This window comes from Aphelocoma coerulescens, chromosome 8 (genome assembly GCF_041296385.1).
Source record: "Aphelocoma coerulescens isolate FSJ_1873_10779 chromosome 8, UR_Acoe_1.0, whole genome shotgun sequence".
NCBI classification, from domain to species: Eukaryota; Metazoa; Chordata; class Aves; order Passeriformes; family Corvidae; genus Aphelocoma; species Aphelocoma coerulescens.
This window is the reverse complement of record NC_091022.1, coordinates 16,306,099-16,327,870: the sequence shown is the minus strand read 5'-3', so window position 1 is coordinate 16,327,870 and position 21,772 is coordinate 16,306,099. Positions and strand designations below refer to the sequence as shown.

General features: G+C 36.0%; 1 protein-coding gene across 7 annotated transcripts in view; it reads right to left on the bottom strand.

Annotated features, from left to right (window-relative positions):
- Window positions 1-21,772, bottom strand: part of EVI5 (ecotropic viral integration site 5) — a 77,299-nt gene that overhangs the window by 35,009 nt on the left and 20,518 nt on the right. For 4 of the 7 annotated variants that reach the window (XM_069022758.1, XM_069022766.1, XM_069022759.1 and 1 more), the window contains 12 exons: window positions 19,446-19,670; window positions 18,403-18,477; window positions 17,607-17,732; window positions 16,677-16,820; window positions 15,592-15,681; window positions 15,387-15,484; window positions 13,915-13,975; window positions 11,917-11,970; window positions 9,570-9,602; window positions 8,861-9,007; window positions 2,442-2,576; window positions 208-348 (listed from right to left, as the gene is read on the bottom strand). In XM_069022758.1, the coding sequence (XP_068878859.1) occupies window positions 208-348; window positions 2,442-2,576; window positions 8,861-9,007; window positions 9,570-9,602; window positions 11,917-11,970; window positions 13,915-13,975; window positions 15,387-15,484; window positions 15,592-15,681; window positions 16,677-16,820; window positions 17,607-17,732; window positions 18,403-18,477; window positions 19,446-19,670 (1,329 nt within the window). The remainder of the gene's footprint in view (window positions 1-207; window positions 349-2,441; window positions 2,577-8,860; window positions 9,008-9,569; window positions 9,603-11,916; window positions 11,971-13,914; window positions 13,976-15,386; window positions 15,485-15,591; window positions 15,682-16,676; window positions 16,821-17,606; window positions 17,733-18,402; window positions 18,478-19,445; window positions 19,671-21,772) is intronic. The other 3 variants (XM_069022762.1, XM_069022763.1, XM_069022764.1) reach the window with 3 other exon arrangements.

Here is a 21,772-nt window from a genome sequence, read left to right as displayed (position 1 = left end):
GCCCTCTGCCATCTGTAACAACTAGGCACCAACTTCTAACATACTTTTTAGGTTAAGTTTCTTGTGACAGCTGAATTTAAGGATTTTCTCACCTCAGCAGTTTGATCCACAATCATTAGTTTCTACTTGAACTCAGTATCTCAAAATTTTAGTCTTTTGCTTTATCATTGAAAATAAAAATTCATAAAAGTATATTGCTACCCATACCTGCCAGTGTTCTTCCAAATCTTTGACTTGCTGCCTTAGTTCTTTGAGACCCATCAAAGATTCTGCTTCTCTTAATTTTACTGCAATCAGTTCTTCTTGAAGTCTGGCAACATTTTCCTCATCAGGGAGGGAGCTGTTCCTCTGCAACAATGATCATCCTCTTAAATATGTATTTGAATAAAATTGTGCTTAGTGAAACCCACTCCAGGAACATACACATGGAACAATAACTAAGAAAACTTAGGGTGCACATCCTCTACAAAATAAAAACCATCAAAAAAGCTAAGCTTCTGGATATAGTGAGTGTGTATAAGTAACTTCTAACTGCCAACTACAAAAGAAAATTATAAGGTAGTAGTTCTAGGTATTCTGACTTCAAGATTTCCCTGAATGGTATCCCTAACAAAACATCATATTTACAATATTTGAACACATCATCAAAAATACGGAGAGGAATCTGAAAGGTTTTGATCTAGTGGATAAAATGTAAAGCAAACAAGGAACTGAAATTACACCTTATTAAAGCTATAACTTTTATTTAGGTTTACAGGAAAAATAATAAATGGAAATTTATTTTTTAGGAAGCAGGTCATCAGCCTTTGAAAAGGAGAACAGATATGCTGACAAAGGAACCATCTGTTAATATTTATAAACAACAACCAGTCAAGAAGAAGTCTTAGAGATGAAAGTGCAAGACACATGAGGGAAAAGTAGAAAGGCGAGAGGAGGCTAAACAGAAAACATGAAAACACCAAGAAAAGCAAAACAGAGATGAAATCGTAATAAGGGAAATCTGGGAGAAAAACGAGGCGAAGAAAATGGACAGGCTGTCTGACTACAGTATCCCTACAGCAAATCATTGGTCACCAAATATTCAAAGTTGCACTGGCCTTCATCACTTTCTACTTTATTTCCCAGTAGCTGTTTTCAGTAAAATCAAATGTTTTTGCAGATCTGTAATACTGTGACAGTTGTCAGGTTTTCTTGAGAGTTGAGTAAAGCGCGTGATTAAAATTAACAGAACACAGCACAACAGCCATTTATTAGCATTCCATGTTTCAAAATCATAGGATCTGAGTATTGGCAAATACAGGAAACGAGAGGATATGTTTCTGAATGTTTATGGCACTGTCAGTACGGCCATGCAAGTCTCGGGTTATTCTGCAGAAGTTCCCCAGACTCACGACTCATCACTAACAGCAGTAACGAGCTGTATTGTAGGAATTTAAGGGAGTTCACTTCAGCCCCTTTCTCATGTGCATAAGTTCATCATAACAGACTGAAATATTGCTGTACATCTGAGTTTGCCTGGTACACTGGAACGGACCCCACTACTCCAGCTTTTCTTCACAGATAAGTTTTCATTGTATGCTGTCTCCATGCTGATGAAGATTAAGTAGTCTCCTGAATTTTGAAAAATACCTTATATCCTAAATTCTTACCAATGGTCAATACAGTAAAAACTATCACACTACTAAGCCCATCAGACACTCATCAAGCCCCTCAGATAATTGAAAAATAAATCTTGGTTCCAGCGGGTTAATTGAATTAGCTAGTAGGTTCTGGCCAAAGCCTGGGTATATAGCTCATTAAAGTCTCCTAAGGAAACTAATTCCTTAGAATGCTTTATATCAGGTCAATTATTGGGGTTTTCTTCTTTTGCTATTTTATCTTGCAGTTAAATTTTGCTGCAAAGAAAGGTAAATGTTTGCCAATTGGTTTGAGTACATCTTGAACTCTGGCATCAGTAAGTTACAAGCCAGCATGGCACCCAAAAAGCAGTAGAGATTCTGATACTGAGCGGTGAAGGGATTCTTTCCCTGCCCATAATGAAATGGGAGTGGAAGATACTCAGTACCTAGGAATGGTAATATTGAACCCTTTCCTCTTCCCCTCCCAAACTAGTTTCACATAATCTCAGTGCTCACTCTGAGCCCACTGCTCCTGTTGCAGGATATAATTTTGAAACAATTGATGTTTCCTACCAAGACTTCACCAGAATCCAAGTTTTCCACTACAGCAGGCTTCAGGAATAGAAGAAAAGTGATCTGTTATTCACAAACCTTTCCCAGTGCAAACAGACCTTAGTTTTATTGTACTTTGAGATTTGAAAAGCGTCTTGCAATCACAGAAGCATAGAAGAGAGGTTCTAGAGCACAGTTCTGCAAAGAATTACAGGGACCTCTAGTCTGTTTTGAGTGCTGTTCTATATAAAGGGTCCTGGTTTGATTTACCTTTTCCATCTCTAGAACTTTATCTTGCATCTCCTTCAGGGCACAATGAGATTCTGCTTCACTCAGCCTGGCTTGGACCAGCTCTTTTTCCAGCTGTAGCACAAAGTCTTCACTGTATCGTGAACTGCATTTATGCTACAAAGTTTGCAGAAATATGTTTAGTATGAACCACAGATTGTTTGAAAGGGGTTTTATATACCAGATTTGGTGGGAAAAGTACATTCAAATGCTTCAGATCAGAAATACCAGCATAAGCGCTTACCTTATACAAGTCTATTAATATGTCAGTGCAGACTGCTACCAAACATATCCCCACTGCTCTGCCTCTCAAACAACTGCACCTCCACACAGCCAAATGTCTCTGATGAAACTGAGACCCCTATTAGTATTGACAAGCAACAACTCACACTTTTCTGTCATTGTCAACCAAATTGAAAGATTCTCAAACGATCTGTGATTATTTTGTGATACGCAGAAAAAAGTGCTTAGGGAAGACTAGTTAATTACAAGGTTAATACAAGTATCACTCAATCCCTACTCACTTAAACTCCAATTCAGCAGATTCCTTCCATAATCTTGGATTTAAAATAAAACTATATGTGCTTCAATGCACAGTGACTTTGGTTTGCCCCATTCTTCACTCCAGCTCTTGGCTCTCATTTGCTCACACTATACATTCTTTCTGAAATTCAGACACATCCAACCAAAGCATTTGTATTCAAAAGACTCACTTAACTTTTTCCCCCAATCAACAGTTTAAAAATACATTTTATTTCTTCCCTGGGTCACTTTAAAATTACTTGTCAGTTTGGCAGATTGTCGAACTTGCTTGATAGGCAATACCAACCTAAATCAGCATTTAAATTTCTGATTGAAGAAAAATGTGTGTGTTGAAATCCTCAAAGCATAGTTGTTTAGTTACTGTGTTTACATAGCTACCCTGACAATTAAGTTTAGAGGAAAATAACTTAATATATTTTTGGTGTCATTAACCACATTGTGAAATAAAAATACTGTGCCTGGATTCATAGGTTAAGTTTAAATTAACAATTCAACTTTAAAAAGATTATTCATTATACTAAAGATACATCTGTGTCTTACTTTATGTTTGCATCAAACAATTTAGTTTTATGCATCTAAAAAGCAGTAAAAAAATGAACAGAAGTCTTCAGTTCCACATGCTTCTGTTAGGGTGTGACATTCCCTGACTTTTAATATACAAATAAGAGGCAAACAGGCCAAAACGAGGATTTAAATGTAACTACATGGTCAAGGAAATAATTTTTTCATTTGCTTTTATACTTCTGCATGCCAACTAAACCTTTTGTCATGACTTACAGTACAATCCAAATTCAAAATCTACACTACTCTTAGTGTTAGAGTTTACTGTATTTCTTGTATATATGTACCTGCAGGAAGCTGTAATGGAGGGGATATGCACAAAGCATTAAAAGGCAAAGACAGCTCAGGCAGGAAGTTTTTAGTGTCATTGATACCATCCACTTAAGTATGAGGCCTACTTAACTGTGCACCTGAACACACACAGAAATAGTATGATCCTTGTACATTAATATTAATTTTCCCTTATACAATACTAATCTAATTCATATTAATTTTCAACCCACACATTGGTTTTGCCTCAGCAAGTAGTGGAGGCAGACCTGATTTGAGCATAAGGAAGAAGATGGTGGTCAATGCTGATTAATTTCTACAGTTGCTTCACATCATGTAGCAACCCAAGTACCACATGTACCATGCAGAGGCAGAAAAGAGGGAACAACTCTTTTTTTATTCCCCAGCTGTTTGTACAAGTTTATCCCATGATACACACAGCAACTTAGATGGACTTTACATTTCTTGTTCCAGATTCTGTTTGTGGTACATACAGAATGTGAACAAATGCAGTGTTCTCCCTCTTGCAAGGGAAGAAGTTCACTAGTATTTTCCAGGATATGGAGAGAAAAAGCAGATTTGAAGAGCTGAATACATGCTGACTTTGCAATAATGTAAGTGTATTCTATAAAAATCTAATTGATGTTTATCAAATAATTAGTAATGGAGAAGGTAAGAAAAGTTATTAATCCAGTTTCAAGCACGAGTCATGCCTTTAAATCTGTCTTTAGATTTCACCTGCATAAGGAATATGTTAAGAGTACTTATTTATTTAGCCACAACAAACTCTAAATCAGGTCTTGATATACAGCAAAAAACCCCAGCCAAGATCAGAACAGACTGAAGAAAACAAGACTCACAAATTACAAGCTGTGAGTTTTACTGCTTAGTAAAACAAAGCACAATTTCAATAATTTAGTATATAAAGGTAACACAAGTTTATAGTTAAAACAATGTTTGAAAGAACTTTTAAACTGACTGTAAGAAAAAAATCTGCTTTTATATATTTTCCCTAAGCCCTAGAATTTCTGACAAAAGCCACAATGCAAATACAGATTTTCAGGCACCAGCCAAACATTTTAACCACAATAACACTTTCTTGCTTATGTTGAAGAGACACATGTAATATAAAGGACTAAAACTGTAGTTCTACAGCCATTTAATTCTGAAAGAAACAAGTTCTTGCTTGGCTTCACGCAACTGGATTTATTTCCACCCAAATTTTCTTAAACATAACCATACCAAGTATTATTTGCACTGATGACAGATATAATTACACAATGGTTCTCCAGTACACTATACTGAAGAGTAATTAACAGCTGATTCAGCAGCTGCCCAGCTAACTTTGTTTACACATTTAAGCACTAACTATAGTACTTCACTAAATACAGAATTCTTATTTTCTGCTTTTTGGTTGCAAATTAGAACATAGTATTAGGAAAGTATACTGTAAAAAATAAAGTGAAGCCTTCCATAAAGCTGCAACACTCATTTACAAGCACATACTCCCAACATCAATTACTATGTTCTTAATTATTATCAGTCATTTTAACATGAGTTCCTGTAAAGAAACTACACATTATGAAGTTGCTGTAACAATAACCAAATACATCACTATAAATTACCTTGCAAAATGCATATGCTTCCATCTGAATGCTTAGTCAATTAAAATTCTATCTTCACATAATATAGCTGAAGAGCCTATTTAAAAATAAGATGTGAACTAATTTTAGCTTGATTAGCCTCCAATTAATCAGGTTCAATTTTAAAGCATTCCAACTGATGAACTGGGTAATCATTGGCAAGTACAGTGTCACTGGGAAAGACAAGATTTGCATTCTGGAGGTGTTTACCTTCAGGAAAAAGCTACCCTTCTCATTTAGAAACACAAGGGTGAAAAGAACAGGGAATAAAACCTTCAGCACATAATTATCAGGAGTAAGTTACAATAGGCTGACTACCCTTTCCCCTAACTCCTCAAATACCATTGCTCTTAGCATGCCTCAAAAGAAAAGTCTGTATTTTGTTCAAGTCAGGCACAACTTCCTCTATGCAGTTCTTGATTTACTAGCGGTATGAGGAAGAAGCCACCTTCCTCTTAATCATTTGGTAAGCCACCATGACTTGTCTTTGGCAAGTTTCTACATTTAAAGACTAGACAAGCCAAAGACAGATTAGTATCATTCGTTAGTATCATGATTACCTCTTTTAGTAGACTCCAGACTTCATAATGAAGCCGTTCTGGTTCAACTAAAAACTCCCTATAAGTACTTTAGCACAGGAAGAAATAAACTTGTGTGTAATTTGGGCTTCTGATCAAAAGAATACTCCTCTACCCACCTCTGTATTCAGAAGTGCTGCAGGGGAGAATTTCTTCAGACACAAACCCAGTAAGTACCTCTACGAGTTACCGTTAAGCCATCCAACCTATGCTGTTCAATTTCATGCAGACAGCACGAACCCTTGATAATACTCAAATATAAATGCATAACCTTTTTACAAGGGTATGTTAACCTTAGAAATACTATTGTTTAGATAATTTTTGCTACCAACAAAACAGTGGGTTTTTTTAATCCCACAGTATTGCTCAGAAGAGGCAGCTGCAAGTACCTTTAGGCAGTTCTTTTTATACATTTGTATTCAGACATTCATGTCCAAACGTTATGGTTTCTATCATGGTGAAACAATCAATTTGACACTGAAAAAGATGTAGATGATAAAAATATGTACAATAGATGCTGTATCTTTAAATAAGTACAGATAAACTATGCAGTCATTTACAAGTTTACAGTGCAATCATTTTTGCTAAAAACAAAGCTGAAATAATTAGAGAAAAAAAATATTAAATCAGATACTTGCAAGACAATACTGAAAAGGAGTATTGCCAAGAAAAAAGCTATTGGCACTAGCAAGTGGCAAAAAATCACCAGTGTACACTAAAATGCAAAAATTCCAAATAAATCCATGCATTCCCACCAGGTGGCGCCCTAAATGCACGCAGCTGCTTCTATTTGTTGCTCCCACTTCCATGCTTGGAAACAGTTAAAAGGCTGTTCTATTACACGTCTTACTGATGCAGCAGAATCTCGCGAACACTCACTCCTTACTTAAACCATTTTAACGCTTTCACCATGGTGTAAAACTCCGATGGGTCTCAAAACCACAGTGCTATTCCTTACGCTTCAGAATAAGCCAGCTATTAGGCACAAATCTGTCTCTAACCACATGGATTTACAGTCTCAGTTCCACACACATAGTCAGACGAGTTCCTATAGCCATGATCAAGTGGAGAAAAGCAATGCTGCAAGCATGGAAAGAAGGAATCGTGCTTAATTTGACTTACTCTCCATTCCTCCAGTAATTGCCCAGCTGTCTGCCTTCACAGCACCAACCCAGCCAATTTTGCAATCCACAGATACCTAAGGTTTTGCTCAGGATCAATTCCCACACTTAGACAACCTGTCAAGCCTCCCCAGCATTGCTACTCAATAAGGTCCCCGGCATAATTAAAGGCATTAGCTTTAAAAGTCATATTCCCACCAATTAATGAATAAATAAATAATAGTATCTTAGTCTTCTAATAACTTTTAATTGCATACAGGTCATTAACATGGATGGCTCTAAAAAACATATTCCAAAGGTGTGTACACTATTGTAATCAGACAATAAACAGCTATATATATATCCAAAAGTCTATAAACACTTCTCATTGCATTTCACTTGAAAGATTACAATATATCTAAAAATGTTGAAAAGCATCACTAAACCATCCCCATTTTCCTAATCATAATTTCTTCCTATTTTTCCCCCAAAGAAATTACTAAAGTTCTATAAAAAGCAGCATTTCACATGAGAGAGTAACAGCTTAATAATCACTTCTTGCAAGTATTCTGAAATACGTTTCTTTTTTACACTGAAATGCATTAAACAGACATAATAAACTAGTTCTAGAACATTGCATTTAAGTTGTGATTTCAGTCTAACAGTGAATCTCATCTTTACGTTCCAATAGGAGACACAGGTATTTCTAGAGCTTTAGTGGAAGAGGTGTAAAACAAACATACTGACCTTAAGAAACCTGGTTAAGTAGCTGCAGTATGCTGTAGTTCTAATAAATCATATTTCATACACCTGACATTCCCAAGATTCCAGACAATACACTCGGATACCACTTACTTAAAACAATATGAGGATATTCACATCAACACTAGTAGTCCACAGTTTATTCAGCAACTGAAGATGCTAAAATGCATTCCCCTGTATCCCCGAAGAGAAGATACTGAGCACTTTAAGTGTCTTAAGGGAAGTAACTTCAGTCTCACAGCAAGTCTGAAGTCTTGCACATTTTACTACCTAAAACCCCAAGTGCATAAAAATACAGTACTATACAGGGCTACTAAAAATTATTTTCCTGCTCCATATGCACATAAACCCACACTTTTTAATCAAGTTCTGTAGTTCCAAAATCAGGGACAATGCTCTTCTACAATGCTCTCTACAGCAAGCAGTAAATGTTAGCATACTCAGAAAAAAACAAACACAGGTACATAGAAGAAACATTAACATGAAAGAAACTGACTTAAATGATACACTAGGTAAAGGCATTATGAATCAATTCTCAAATTTGAGTAGCTAGAGTGACACAACTTGCAATGACTAGATTCTTAGCATTAAGAGCTATCAGAGGTTGTATGTGTGGCTTTTTGTTAGTATTTCTTTTTTGGTGGAAGGGTTTTGGGTCAGTTTGTGGGGGTTTTTTGAGTTTTTTGCTTGGTGCGTTTCATTGTGGGTATATTGTTTAGTTTTTTAAATTAACTCATAACTTACATCTATTCAGGGTTAGGAATCTCATCTATCAGTAGAACAGAGCAAAATTTGATTTAATCAAATTTGTGTCATTTTAGGAATGCAAATCACAATGAACAGGGGTTTACAAAGACAGCACAGAGACCATGTCATGTAATGATGAGGAAAAATAAACACAAGTGAGTGAAAAAGATGAGATGATGTGCTGCCAGGCTCCTTACCCATTGCTGCTGTTGCTGGAGCTCCCTGATGGTATTCTCAGCTTGCTCCAGTTTAGTATTGGCCTCATCACTCTGCTGTTTGATGGTGGCCAGCTCCCGTTTTATGAGGTAGTTTTCCTCAGCCTCCTGGGCCCTTGTCACTTGTCCCTTAGGACATAATTTATTTTTTTAAGCACTTATGACAAATCCAAGGAAAACTGCCTTTATGATGCGTAGCTGCTTATTTCATCAGATTGGTTTTGCAAACAGCACAGAGTACAATTGGTAGAAATTTTAGGACAAGGTAGTACTAAACAGCTGCTTTTGTAATAAAGTACTAAGTTCAGCAACCATTTAGCAAGCACAGTTTTGTACTCGCGATCAATAAAATTCCTTTCATGCATTATTACTCAGCTGTACATGCACGGATTGAAGGTCACGATAATTCAATTTCATTGTTAATACAGTGTCATAGAATCCATTTGCCACAGGAATTTGGACAAAAAATTACAATAGGTTAGGAAAATTACTCTAACGTGCAGATATTGGGTTTATATATTTTTAGTAAACAAAATTAAACAAGTTTCTAGCAAGATATATTAGCTCTGTATTTATTCCAAATCAGCAAAGCAAGGATAGAATACGGCATGCAAATACGCATGCATTAAAGCAGTTGGGGTTTTTTATGAGTAGGAAGAGAGTCATACAGTAAAAGACTAAAAGACTATACCTGTATCAATCTATCTGCCAAGGAAGCACTTTCCTACAAAGGAAAAATTCAGATAGGAATGAGGAAAAAGGAAACCAAAAAACAAGGGGCTGATCATAGTGACAAAAAAGACCAAGAGCTGATAGAAAGAAAATGCCCAAATTCTACCCATTTTCTGTGCAAGCTCTTTTTGCAAAATTAACAACTCTTCATATCAATGAAGGCAAATCAGCCTAAAAGTCTCAGGAAGCAGCCTTTTCTGCAATAGATTTAACACAGTCCATCTTTGATACAAAAAGGTTTCAGATTACTGTAACACTTAAAATTCACCTACAGGAGACTGGGTGTTTCTATCTGAATGGCTTGCTTCCCTAAATTAACAAAAGTTACTGAAGCATTATCTGATATGATCTAATAGATAGATCCAAGACACAATCTACAGTCCCCTTACAACATGAAACAAAGGTATAATTTGAGCACAGAGGCAACTCCACTAAGCACTGAGGCACTCATGCAGAACTACAGCTTCCACTAAGATGAAGCAGGGAAGTTAAATGGTGCAAACTGACAGACAAGCAGGAAATGTCAACTATGACAGCTAATGTTTTATTTTACTGAATTCTTGCAGTAACTCATTGAGCAGTTCATAGATTCTCTTTCCTTGCGAAACTTTTGCAAGAAAAATTTTCATTTTTACACACTGACAAGCACTACGGGCCTGCAGTTGCATTTAATTAATTTCTACTTTATCACCTCTGAAACCACTCAATTTTTTGAACATTCTACAACAGAGAAACACATCTATTCATAGACCTTCTTTGTCCTTGAAACTTTTATTAAAATTCAAGTTCAAATTAGTAGATAAGAGCTATTGCTTAGAAGTTAAGGTACACTAAGGAAATCACAACTAAATTAGATGAGTTTGAATGATGGAAAAATATTTTAAAAATAAGTTTCCAACAGAACTTAATGTATTTTTCACATTTTATGATCTGTTTTTCAAATGTTGCAATGATAATGATATTCAGAAATTCTTATTAATAGATAATATTTTCCCATTTTGAAATGTTTTCGTTCCAATCAGACTGGGATAATCTGAAGGTGAATTCCGAAATTCTAAGTACAGAATTTGCAAAAGCACTAGCATCTAGCAGTTCATCATGGACTTCATAATTAAAAAAAGAAAATATTTCAAACCTCTACGAGTTAAGTATAAAACAAGGATATTAACTATTATATATTTGCCAAGGGTATTGAAATGATTCACTACAGCTTCAAGCTTCCCAAAGAGAGCCTGCTCTTTTCCAGTCATTTTATAAACCTCCAATAATAGAAACAAAAATGTTCACAGAATTGTATTTTTGGTCACAAATTTCACAATGTGTCCTTATTATGCGTCTTTTCCAAACTAAATTCTGAAATCAGTTATTTAGAATTTGACATAGACTGCTTTTCCAGAAATTGCAATGGGGTTTAACATCTGAAGTGTAACATCTTTCAATTATGTCACTCTCAACTGAAACGTTACCATTTTCTTCCCTGCGAAACATGAACAACTGTTTGTGACTCACAAGAGCATTCAATTCCATTTGTTGGAAGATGGTCCCTGTTTGTGCTTAAGGTGGACAGGAATGTTCTCACTGCTGAGCAGAGCAGCTCAGATGCAATCTGCCACAGGAAGTGTGATACCAGGATACAGGAGAGGCCACTGGAGAACAGTGCCTTCATGTTGGCAATGTATCCACAGCAGCCCCCATGCATACTTTTGAAGTTTCAGTCAGTTACAAAAAAAACTAACAAAACTCTAACAAGACTAAACATACGAGAAATAAATCTTTAGATATTCTCCCCACCATGTACCCAAAATTGCCATGAAACCTCAAAACTACATAGAACAAATGAATGGCAGTGTTCCTGTTCTGAATGTGAATGCTGCAACATCTCTCTGGTCATTGGTAGGTCTGTCATTTTGCTCCTACATAAAAACACCAAGCAACTTCAGATTTTCAAAACTGAGCATTCTCTCACAATGAACTCTTTTCCAAACAAGCAGTCCACTGTTTCATGGAGTCTTCTGGACTTTGAACATATGCTTCTAATTCAGAAAGAAAACAGTACAACACAAGTTGGGTATCTCAAAATGTTTGATTTTATAATCACTAAGAAGCAGACATAACCCTACATATTTAAAGCATTGACCTTAATTGCTTGGTGATGGCCATGTTTTGGCTAAGCACTGTTAGGAAACACCAGAGATTATCAGGAGAACAGTAAACTATAATTCTGACATTCCCATTTCATAGAATGAAATTGCCATCAATTAAAGTCGAAATTAACACAGATTAAATCTAGTCCCCAGCATACTTACTTTCTCTAGTGTTTCAATGCGCTGTTTGAGTAGTCTATTTTCAGTTCGTAACCTCTGGAAGGTAAACAGTTCATAAATCCATTTCTCAAGTTATGAATTGAAAGTCTGATAAAGCAAACTAACATTTTTATTTCATCACATCCATGAAAATCAATATAAATACAAAAATAATTAGTGACCTTCTTAACATCCTTTCATATGATGTACTAGCTCAAAATACAAGTTTAAACAGCTTGATACAGCAAAAATGAGAACACATCTCATGTTATGCGAAAGCATCTGTGTTGCATTAGCTGAACGCAGTATGTCTGCAGGTGAACCACAGGGCTTAACCCCACACCAGACTTGACAGCCTCCCTTTCATAAACAGAGCCAAAGTCTTCATGGTTAAGGCACATGAAGTGCACTCCCTGCATTAGGACAGGCTAATGAGGCAGCTACAAGGTTTTCTTCCTTTTCCTCACAAGAATTTACATTAATCTGTAAGGTTATACTGAGAATTACCTCAAATGTCTCAGAAGTAGGAAAGAATTGTTCTGAACTCTATACTTTACCAGTGAATTTCCTGTATATTTTAGCAGTCAGCATTCAGATAGAAGAAGATCCGTACCTCTCAGAACAGGGCATTGGGTATCAGTTCGGTAAACACTTTATTCTGCCAGGCTAAAAGGCAAACTCAAAATATGCTTTTCTATCTCCCCTGAAGTAGCCTCTTCTGCTAAGCAGCTCTGATAAGTCAGAAAGCTCTGATAAGTCAGAAATTATTTACATAAGTCCCAAAGTACGGCCTAGAAACAGACAGCTTTGCATTGACTGGTTGGGGTTTTTTTGGTTGTTTTTTTTTTGGGTTGGCTTGGTGGTTTTTATTTTGGGGAGGTTTTTTGTTGCCTTCTTTTTTTTTGGGGGGGGGGGGGGTGGTGGTGGCAAGAACCAGGAAAGGATTTGATATGAGTTAGTATACTGGAATCTAAAGTTACAGCTGTCTTTCATATGGTTTTATTTTGTCCTGTTCTGCAAATAGCTGTCATTTGAGCCCTGAAAATCTGATTTCAGCTGCTGTTACAGCAGGTATTCAGGCTGCTAAATGCCTCACTGCCTAGTACAATAACAAACTGCCTGAAAAGACTCCTAATACCTTTGTGCTCACAGGTGCATCTCACAGTCATTTTCCTGAAGAACTGATGCCTTAAAAACTGATATTGAAAGGCAAAATGATTACCAGTGGACAGGAAGAAGGAAGACTTTTACCTAACTCCCTCAACAAGGCTTTATACAATGCACTTGCACATCATCTCTCCCACTGTCTTTTCTTACAGAACTGGCTAAAAACACAAGGAAGAAAATCCAGATCAAACATGCTGTGAAAAAAAAAGTGAAATAGGAAAAAAGGTATCAAAAGCCTATTTATGTCACAAAAGCAAAAAGATGCAATGATTAAGTACATACAGGAAGTAGGTCAGTTAGTAAAAGGGAAAAAAAAACTGCACTGGCAGGTTGGCTTCCCCCCCCCCCCCCCCAGTTTGTATTAACTGCAAAAGCACCAAAAGAAAAAGTGACTGCAGACACAAGAAACTACAATTAGGTTCAATGCATAAAAAAAAAAAAAATCAAGATCTTAAAGACAAACCACTCAAGTGCACTCTGACAAAGTCTATCTTAACGTGTCATACAAACCTCCTGTGTGGAGCACCTACATCTAAACCAGCATATTTGGAACCTCTGACAAATGAGAGAGCATCTGTTACTAAGCTTTTATCAGCAGGAAATAATAAAAATATAAGTGCAGTGGGTCTCCGAAGATTTTGTTTTTCAGTGTCCACCAGAAGTCTCAATAATTTCACTGTAGGTGTCCTTTATGAAAAGATACCAAAACATAAATGCTGAAAGAAAATAATTTGGGGACCTTAATTATGTCCTACTACATGCAGAGATCAAACATGTAACCCCCCATCCAGGAATTAAACTTATTTATGAATAAATTTGTTGAGGATTCCTTACTTTAATTTCAACTTGTTCTTCCATTTCTTTTGTCTTTATTGTAGTGTATTCCTTTTCTAGCCTAAAAATTAGAAATAGTAAATTATGATCAGAAACATTGAGGATAATTTACTTGTTGGTGTAATACCTAAAAACAGCAGAACAGAGACACAGATCATTGATATTTTCTCTGAAATGCACTCCTGTAAATGCTTAGACTGGGCACTAAATTTAAACACAGTAGATTATGAACAGACTGAACCAGCACTCTGAAGTGCAGGAGCTTGCTTGAATACTTTACAGTGGCAGCAATTTGGAGCTACTCTGTACTAACCCCTTTATGTAATACAATCATCAGTTCAATAGACTCAGCCGAAAGAAATCAGAGCTTGGAAAGCCTGGAAGAAAAAAATGCAAAGAAATCTGAGAAAAATACCTTAAATATAAAACAATTTTGGCCTCTCCCCAGAAAACCAAAGTTGTCCCAATGAAAAACGTGGCAAGAAAAACCTACAAGCTGAGATAACAATGCCTCTACAGAAGGCAGACCAGGAAGTTCAGACTTGGAATGGTAGGATTTTCAACTACATACACTTGTACTGGTTTGCAAAGAAAATATTTTTTCCTGAAAGCTTTGTTGTTACTTCTTTTTTAGAGAAGACTGCTCACTCTACTGACCATAGGCTGCTGACAGAAAAAAAAGAAAAAGATGGACAAATTCAGCTTGGAAGACCCTGTGCACAACCTGCAGTGCAACAGTGAACGTACAGTAAGTTACAGCCAATGGGTGACCCACCAAACTTAACCCTGGCAAATCACAGTATTTGCAGCTTGGCTAATCAAACCAAAATTTACCAAAGGCAGAAGAGACATGCAGCTAACCTTAACAACAACAGTAGTGGTAATATGTGGTATTCTCAAGATTTCAAACCCCGAATAAAAGTTATTTTACTGTTGTCAATGGTATTACAAAGTTTTATCAATTTATATTTTAAACAGCACTGATTTTGACCATAAATGCACTCCTTAGCACCGTGAATACTGAATACTTCTCCAGTTCCTGAGAACTAAAATCTTTAGAATTTAGGCCAGATCATAAAAGTTTTACCTCCTTTCCCTGCTTCACCCTGAAGAAAACCAAAATAATCTCCCCTCTCTCCAAAAAACCACCCCCTACCCAGCCTTCCTATTCAGTCCTTTTTTACTGAAGTGCTGTAATTCCCCATAACTTGCAGTTTTCTTCAAAAGCTTTTTTAGTTATTTTTGTAAATGAGACCTAGCTTTATTATATTTAAGAAAAATAGCAAATACTACTTTAGAATAATTTTTTTGCAGAGAGAACTTCAGTTTTAATTGTTTATGTAGTAAAAAACCCCAAAAAATTTAAGGATGGAAAATTCAAAACAAAACATTGAATAAATAACAAGTCTTAAGGGTAAACAAGCAGTAACTCAGCAACAGTATAATCTATTTTCTCAAAATGTTATACCTACTTTTTCATCTTTTTTGCATTGTATTTGACTTGGTAAGACGCTTGGATTAATTTGTCTGGACCACTGTCAAACTGATGTGGAATGACCTTTTGAAAGTGCTAAAAGCAATCAGAGCACAAGATTACATATAATTAACAGCTGCAAGGAAATATACATACATTACACATTTCAGATATCTCTTAAAATTATTATAACCATAGCTTACCTGTAACATTCCTTCCATGTCAAGTTGCAATAATTCTGCCTGGTTCATCTGAAGTAATGCTAAACCTACTCGAAACACTATCTCTAAACCCTGAAAACAGAAGTTAAAAAATATCCAACAATTATTTGTGGCATTGTCAACAGTACAGAATTATTCTACTATTTACTAACATTGGAAATCTCACCCAAGTAAACACAAGTAAAAGGGCTACCAAAAAAAATCTCTCAACAAATTGCTTCTGGGTTTCTTTTTTTGTTCCAAGGACAAGCAGCCTGGCTATTTGTCCTGATGCCAGACATCCCCCTCAGAGAAGTTAGTGATGAGGTAAAATCTCGAGTGACAGGAATTCTCTAGGTTAGCTCTATCAAACCTTCTAAGTATATCTAGTAGAAAAATCCCAAGTACTTCTCAAAAAAGCACGGTACAATGCAGTTAAACTATTGAAAAAGATAAAAGGGAATGTATCACTATATACCCTATCTTGGATATTCCTGAGGGCAAGCTGAAAGGATCCACCTTGGACATACTGCTTTCTAAAAGATGACTGCAGAGCAAGCTTAAGCTATGATTTGTTACTAGTTATAATTATGCAAAGCTCTAAACCTAAACACAACATAGGTGTCTTTGTGATAATGACACTGAATAATTCGCTAAATTTCTTTGGCACTGATCATCATCTGGACAATAAAAGTTACTAACACTCCCTCTTCTTGGCTTGCGTATCCCTAAGGAACTTTAACCTTGGCCCAAAAGCAGCATTAGTTTCCACTGTAAACTCACCACAATACTGAGAAATGGATGTCCCTGCTGCATGCAATGCTAATACACTGCATTCAGAAAGAACAGATTTGGGAACACTTCAACAGGCTTAGAGCACAAAGCCACACACAGTATCAACATTCAATGACTTAGTTGCTCTTCCTTGACAAAATGCACACACCTTCCCTTAAAATAATCTGATCAGCGTAAGAAATAAAAAGCAAGCCTATGAGATTTGTCCATCATGATGGGATTTATACCACTACCCAAATAACTGCTTTCAACAGCTACTCTTGAAATATAACATATGAGTATTTAGTAGTTACCTCAGACATAAAGATATCAAATATTCTTGTTGCAATTGGTAGTGGAAAAGTTGTAAGGAATATAGTTAAAAACCATGAGGATGCATACATAGAAGTGTGAAAACTCTGAGACTGAAAGTGCACATAAAGCTCTGGAAGATGTTCCTGGAAAAGAAGAGGAATAAAAACCACAAGTGTGTTAAGGTTCTGCTTGTAGTTTTAGTGCAGACATGTTTTTGACAAATTTTGAATACAAGAAAATAATTGATACTTAGTACAGTTAGCAGCTGTCTGTACTAGCAACTGGACTAGGAAAGATATGACTCATCATTACCAAGAACCATGCAACAGAAGTCCCAAGACAGAATGTCCTATAGAATATCTACCCTAGAAAGCAGATTACAAAAACACTTCCTGATCCTAAAGGGAAGTCAAGCTTGTAAATCCCAGAGTAATATCTAGAATGGGCTACTAAAAAGAGCTGACAAAATCTAAGGCTATGTGATATCTAACCCTGATCATCATGTTAGAAACTAGATCACAAAACAGAAACCTATTTTTCTCCATCAGCCTGATCAGGAAAAACCTGCATTCCAAATCTGAAAACAATTAACATTCTATATATGAGGGTACCTCCCAATTTTCATCTTTTAAGATACTATAAATTAACTATGAAGACTTTGACTTTCAGAGTCTTCAAACAGAATTAAACATTCATATGCTTAAACTGCAGCAAATCCCATGCTTTGGTATTTAAAACCAGTTACTGTCTGCCAAAGGTTAAAAAAAAATTGCTCACAGAGCCACATGCATTTACTTCTGAAGTTCTGGAACTAGCTATTGTCAAGAGTACAGCCTGTTAGCCAACTGACATGCCTGCTCTTGAGCTGTAATTCCCACATTCCTCATTAATAGTTACTGAAGAGCAAGTTTGATAGATTTTGTATGTACCTGTATCATGCATTCAAACTGGTACATACAAAGGCCCAGTTCAGCCATGCTTGGTTTAAAGAGTTCTCGTAGTCTGTAATCTTGCATTAATTTAACAAACACACAGAATGCCTCTTCTTCTGGCATCTAAATTAAAAATAAAAAAGCACATTAAAAACTCTGGACAAATATAACGATATATCAGAGTAAATGCCTGGGAGGATTTAGGGTTGGGGTTTTTTGTGTGCGTGCATGTGCACGCAGTGGAGTTTTTTTGGTTGTTTGTTTGTTTTGAGGTTTTTGTTTTGTTTAAGGGATTTACAGCCAATTACTCCAATGAACTTTTGTATATGCTAAATTCTAGCAAATAATTTCTAAACTGAATTGGACATCTGCAAGTTTCTTATCATATACCCTACTTTGTCATAAACCAAAAACCAGTAATACAAAGGCAGCTTTAAGATAATCAAATCAACTGTGAAGTTCCATTTGAACTCTGAGGAGATTCCATGTAATAGAACAGAAATGAGAAGTTCATTTATTTTTGAAATATCACTTAAAATAGCTTGCAAGCCTGTAATCCTACCTTAGCTCTGAGAAATAAATATATTCTCCCACTCCAAATACAGTATCTTGGCAAATATAATGACACAAAGTAAATCTCATTTCATTTGCAGAGTAAACAGCTGCTCTTGACAACTCCATTGTCACGAAATTATGAAGGAAAACCATTGCAAAAATTCCCAAAAAAGCACCTCAGTATATTATGCAGTCTAGCATGGATGTTAAAGGTTCACATATTTTTTAATATTTTTACCTGCATAAGCAGTAATCCAACTATAAAAGCGCTTCCTTGACAGTATCCAACCTCACGATCCACCAAAGAGTAAGCCTGGGAAATAAAGTTAATACTCTCAACAATTAAAACCTCATTATCAATAAAAAGTAATCATAGCTCATCCTGCTATCTTGTAATAACTTAGTCTTCCTCTCCCCAAATCCAACAAAACATCCTATCCAGAAGTTTTTAGTCAGACATTCTAGTTTCTACCTGCTGCTGCAAACTCTGCTCTCTGACCACCTACAAAGCTAAAACTAAGGCATACCTACCAAAAATACAGGCAGTTTTCAACGACAGGAATGTGCCAAAAGATAAGAGACCACTGGCATACAAATCTCACAAAGTACTACTTTTATAGGAGACAGACCAGACAATGAAACAAGTTCTGTTCAGAGAAACAGGTGTTGCAGTTTTATTTACAGATGGATAAATTCTGATGATCTCCACGCTTGTGGCGTCTTTGTTTTAGAGTTACAGAAATTACTATGATTTGGAAACCTGCCAACTTTTCTGTTGAAACTATGTTCTAGGGAAAAGTCTGACCTTCAAAGTTTAAGCTCTAGTGAAGACTAAATAATGCAAACAATGTTACATTGGCATTTTCATTTTGTGTTTGGGCACTGGAACAACTGCACACTAGCTTGTAGCTGCCATTTGCTGCTGCCATGTGTACTTCAGAAATACTTGCAAACTGAATACTAGTTCTGATTGCCAATATTCTCTTGGGCAACATTGTAGACTTTAATTCATGGCACACTTCTTTCCATTATACTATCAGCAGTTAGTATGTTACTTTGTTTTGATGCCAATTTGTTTTTACTTTGTGAGATATAAAAGACTTACAGGAATGCCTTTGAAACTAAAATTTTTAAACCATTCCTATGTCTATGGTTTAAGAAAGAGTAACTTGAAAAAAACTTACAACACATGAAACTGGTGCAAATTCACTATATACAAAGCAATCCAAGCTGGTGCATGTTCTTGCTAATATATTTTCAAGGGCTGAAATACCAACTCACCTTCATTACGTTGAACAAGACCTCCTGCCCAAGACTATCTTTTTCTTTGAAAAAATCATGTTCAGGGTATGTTCTAGCAATGTCCCTTCTTATTAGTTTTTCACAAGGAGATGTCATTTTCAAAAGCTCTGAATACTGATCCTTAATTGGCATGCTTTGAGCACTGCATAAAAGTTGCCAAACAATTGCTCTGAAGTGATGAGGTATCCCTTTTCGAACCAGCTCCTAAAGCACAAAAAGACAAATTAATTTCCTGAAAATATTACAAAAAATAAACCTAAAGAAAAAACCACTTCAAGTTCCTCACAACTTCAGAAAAAAATTTACATCATGGCAAAAACTACTTATACAGTTTATAACCTCAATTTTAGTAGGATTAGTAAGCTAACAAAAGTAAGCAGTCTCAGAATCATTTTTAGTGGCTAAATTAGCTACTGAAAGTAGTCCCTTATCCATGGTAAGTTACATGAAAAACTGAATATTCAAATAATTTTATACAAGAACTTAACCAGAATTTAATACAATTATGTCTATATTTCACAAAAGATTACTGAAGATAACACCCTTAGTAATATTTGCAGTAATTGAGATCTAAGAAATCACCGACTAAAAATTACTTCCAAAGTAGGTGAATGATGAAAAGTAGAACTAACTGTAGCACAGCAAACTGCAACAAAAAATTTGCAGAGTACAATTATCAGAAGTCATTTAACAAACTTGACAAGTTGTGTCTAATTTCTCTGATGTGCCAGTATTTCCAAGTTATCTTCTAAGAAAGTATTTAAATGCAGTTTCAGACACTGGACCAAGAAAACATTAAGTTTACACCTACTAAATTAACTAAATTTACTTTATCTTCTGAAAAAAAATCTGCTAGGTATTATACGATTCAAACATGCCCAGATGAGTACATCTAAGAACCTGTTACTTGTCATTTAAGAAATCACAAGGACAAGTAGTCTTGTCGCTTGATCTGAAAATTGAGAAAGAAGCATTATTCAGGAATTTAACAGACTGTCTTGGTGGTACATTCTGCAACTAGAATCACTCTGACCTAGAAGATTGTCTCTTCAAGACTATTTCCTTTAATAACTTTTTGTACCTTAAGTACTGTTATCAAGTATTCTGTCTCCTAAAGGCTAATTTCTTTCATTATTATTTATTCTGAAACCAGAGTAATCTCCTATTCTGCAAAGCTTCCTCTTTTTCCTGTTTGTTCCAGATATTTCTTCTACTTCTCCAACATTACAACTAATTAATGCAACACTGATAACTTTCAAAGAGACTCTTGCTTTCAAGTTTTGTTTCTCTTAAGCTTGAACTCTACTGTAGGAGCTTTGCCTCACTGCCCTCCATTTTCTAATATCCCTAAGCTCTCAATCCATCCTTCTTCAGAAACATCATACTAATGCCCCTCCAACAATTTCTCCTGTCTACAACACAACAGTGAGATGTTACTTCCTCAAAGATTCCCAACTCCAAGACAAGAACCCTAAACCACCAGCTTTACACAACTGTCTCCAGCTATCCTCTGTCAACAACACAATGCAACTGCACATCAGTCCCCAAAAGCCTCAAGGGCTGCTAATAAAGCAAGAAACTTTTTGCTAATGCCTCGTTAAGTTACCATCTACCTGCTTGACAGAATAATAGGGTTAACTGCTTCAACTTTCCTAGAAGGAACAGCAGGAAAACACACCTACTGGGCGGCACTAAAATGATGTCATGTGAATTGAACAGCAGGACTTATGTCATCCGTCAAAAGCCCTCCATAAACAGGAAGGAAGTTCTGAAGTGGATTGAGAGATGTAAAGGATGGAACATCATCTTTGGAGAAGGCACAGACACTTACATCTAAAACCTAAAAAGTAACCAGTTTTCTAATAACCTCTAAGACCAGCTTTGGCAGCCAGGACAAAAAGACACCTATGCTGCTACCTGTGTACCTACTGGCCTAATCAGGGAATAAGGTATGGATGCTCTGATATTCCATCATAAATGCAGACTGACAGTTAAGGCTGACTTCTGACAAAAAAATACTGAGGATTATTTAACAGCAAAGGAAAACTTGGCTAGTTTTCAATATAATATAGGTCAGCAATATAATTAAATATTCCCTGAAAGTTAGTCAAACACTCCTCAAATTGTACTTATCCAGCTATAAAAACAAGTGATACTTGTGACACTTGAAAATGTTCAAACAAATTCTAACTAACCAGATCTACTTATTACCATCTCACTTCTTTCTCTTGCCAGGTTCATGTGGCCTTCTTTTCATGGCCTTTTGGAACACCTTTCCAGAAACTGCTTTCCCTATGCAAGCAGGA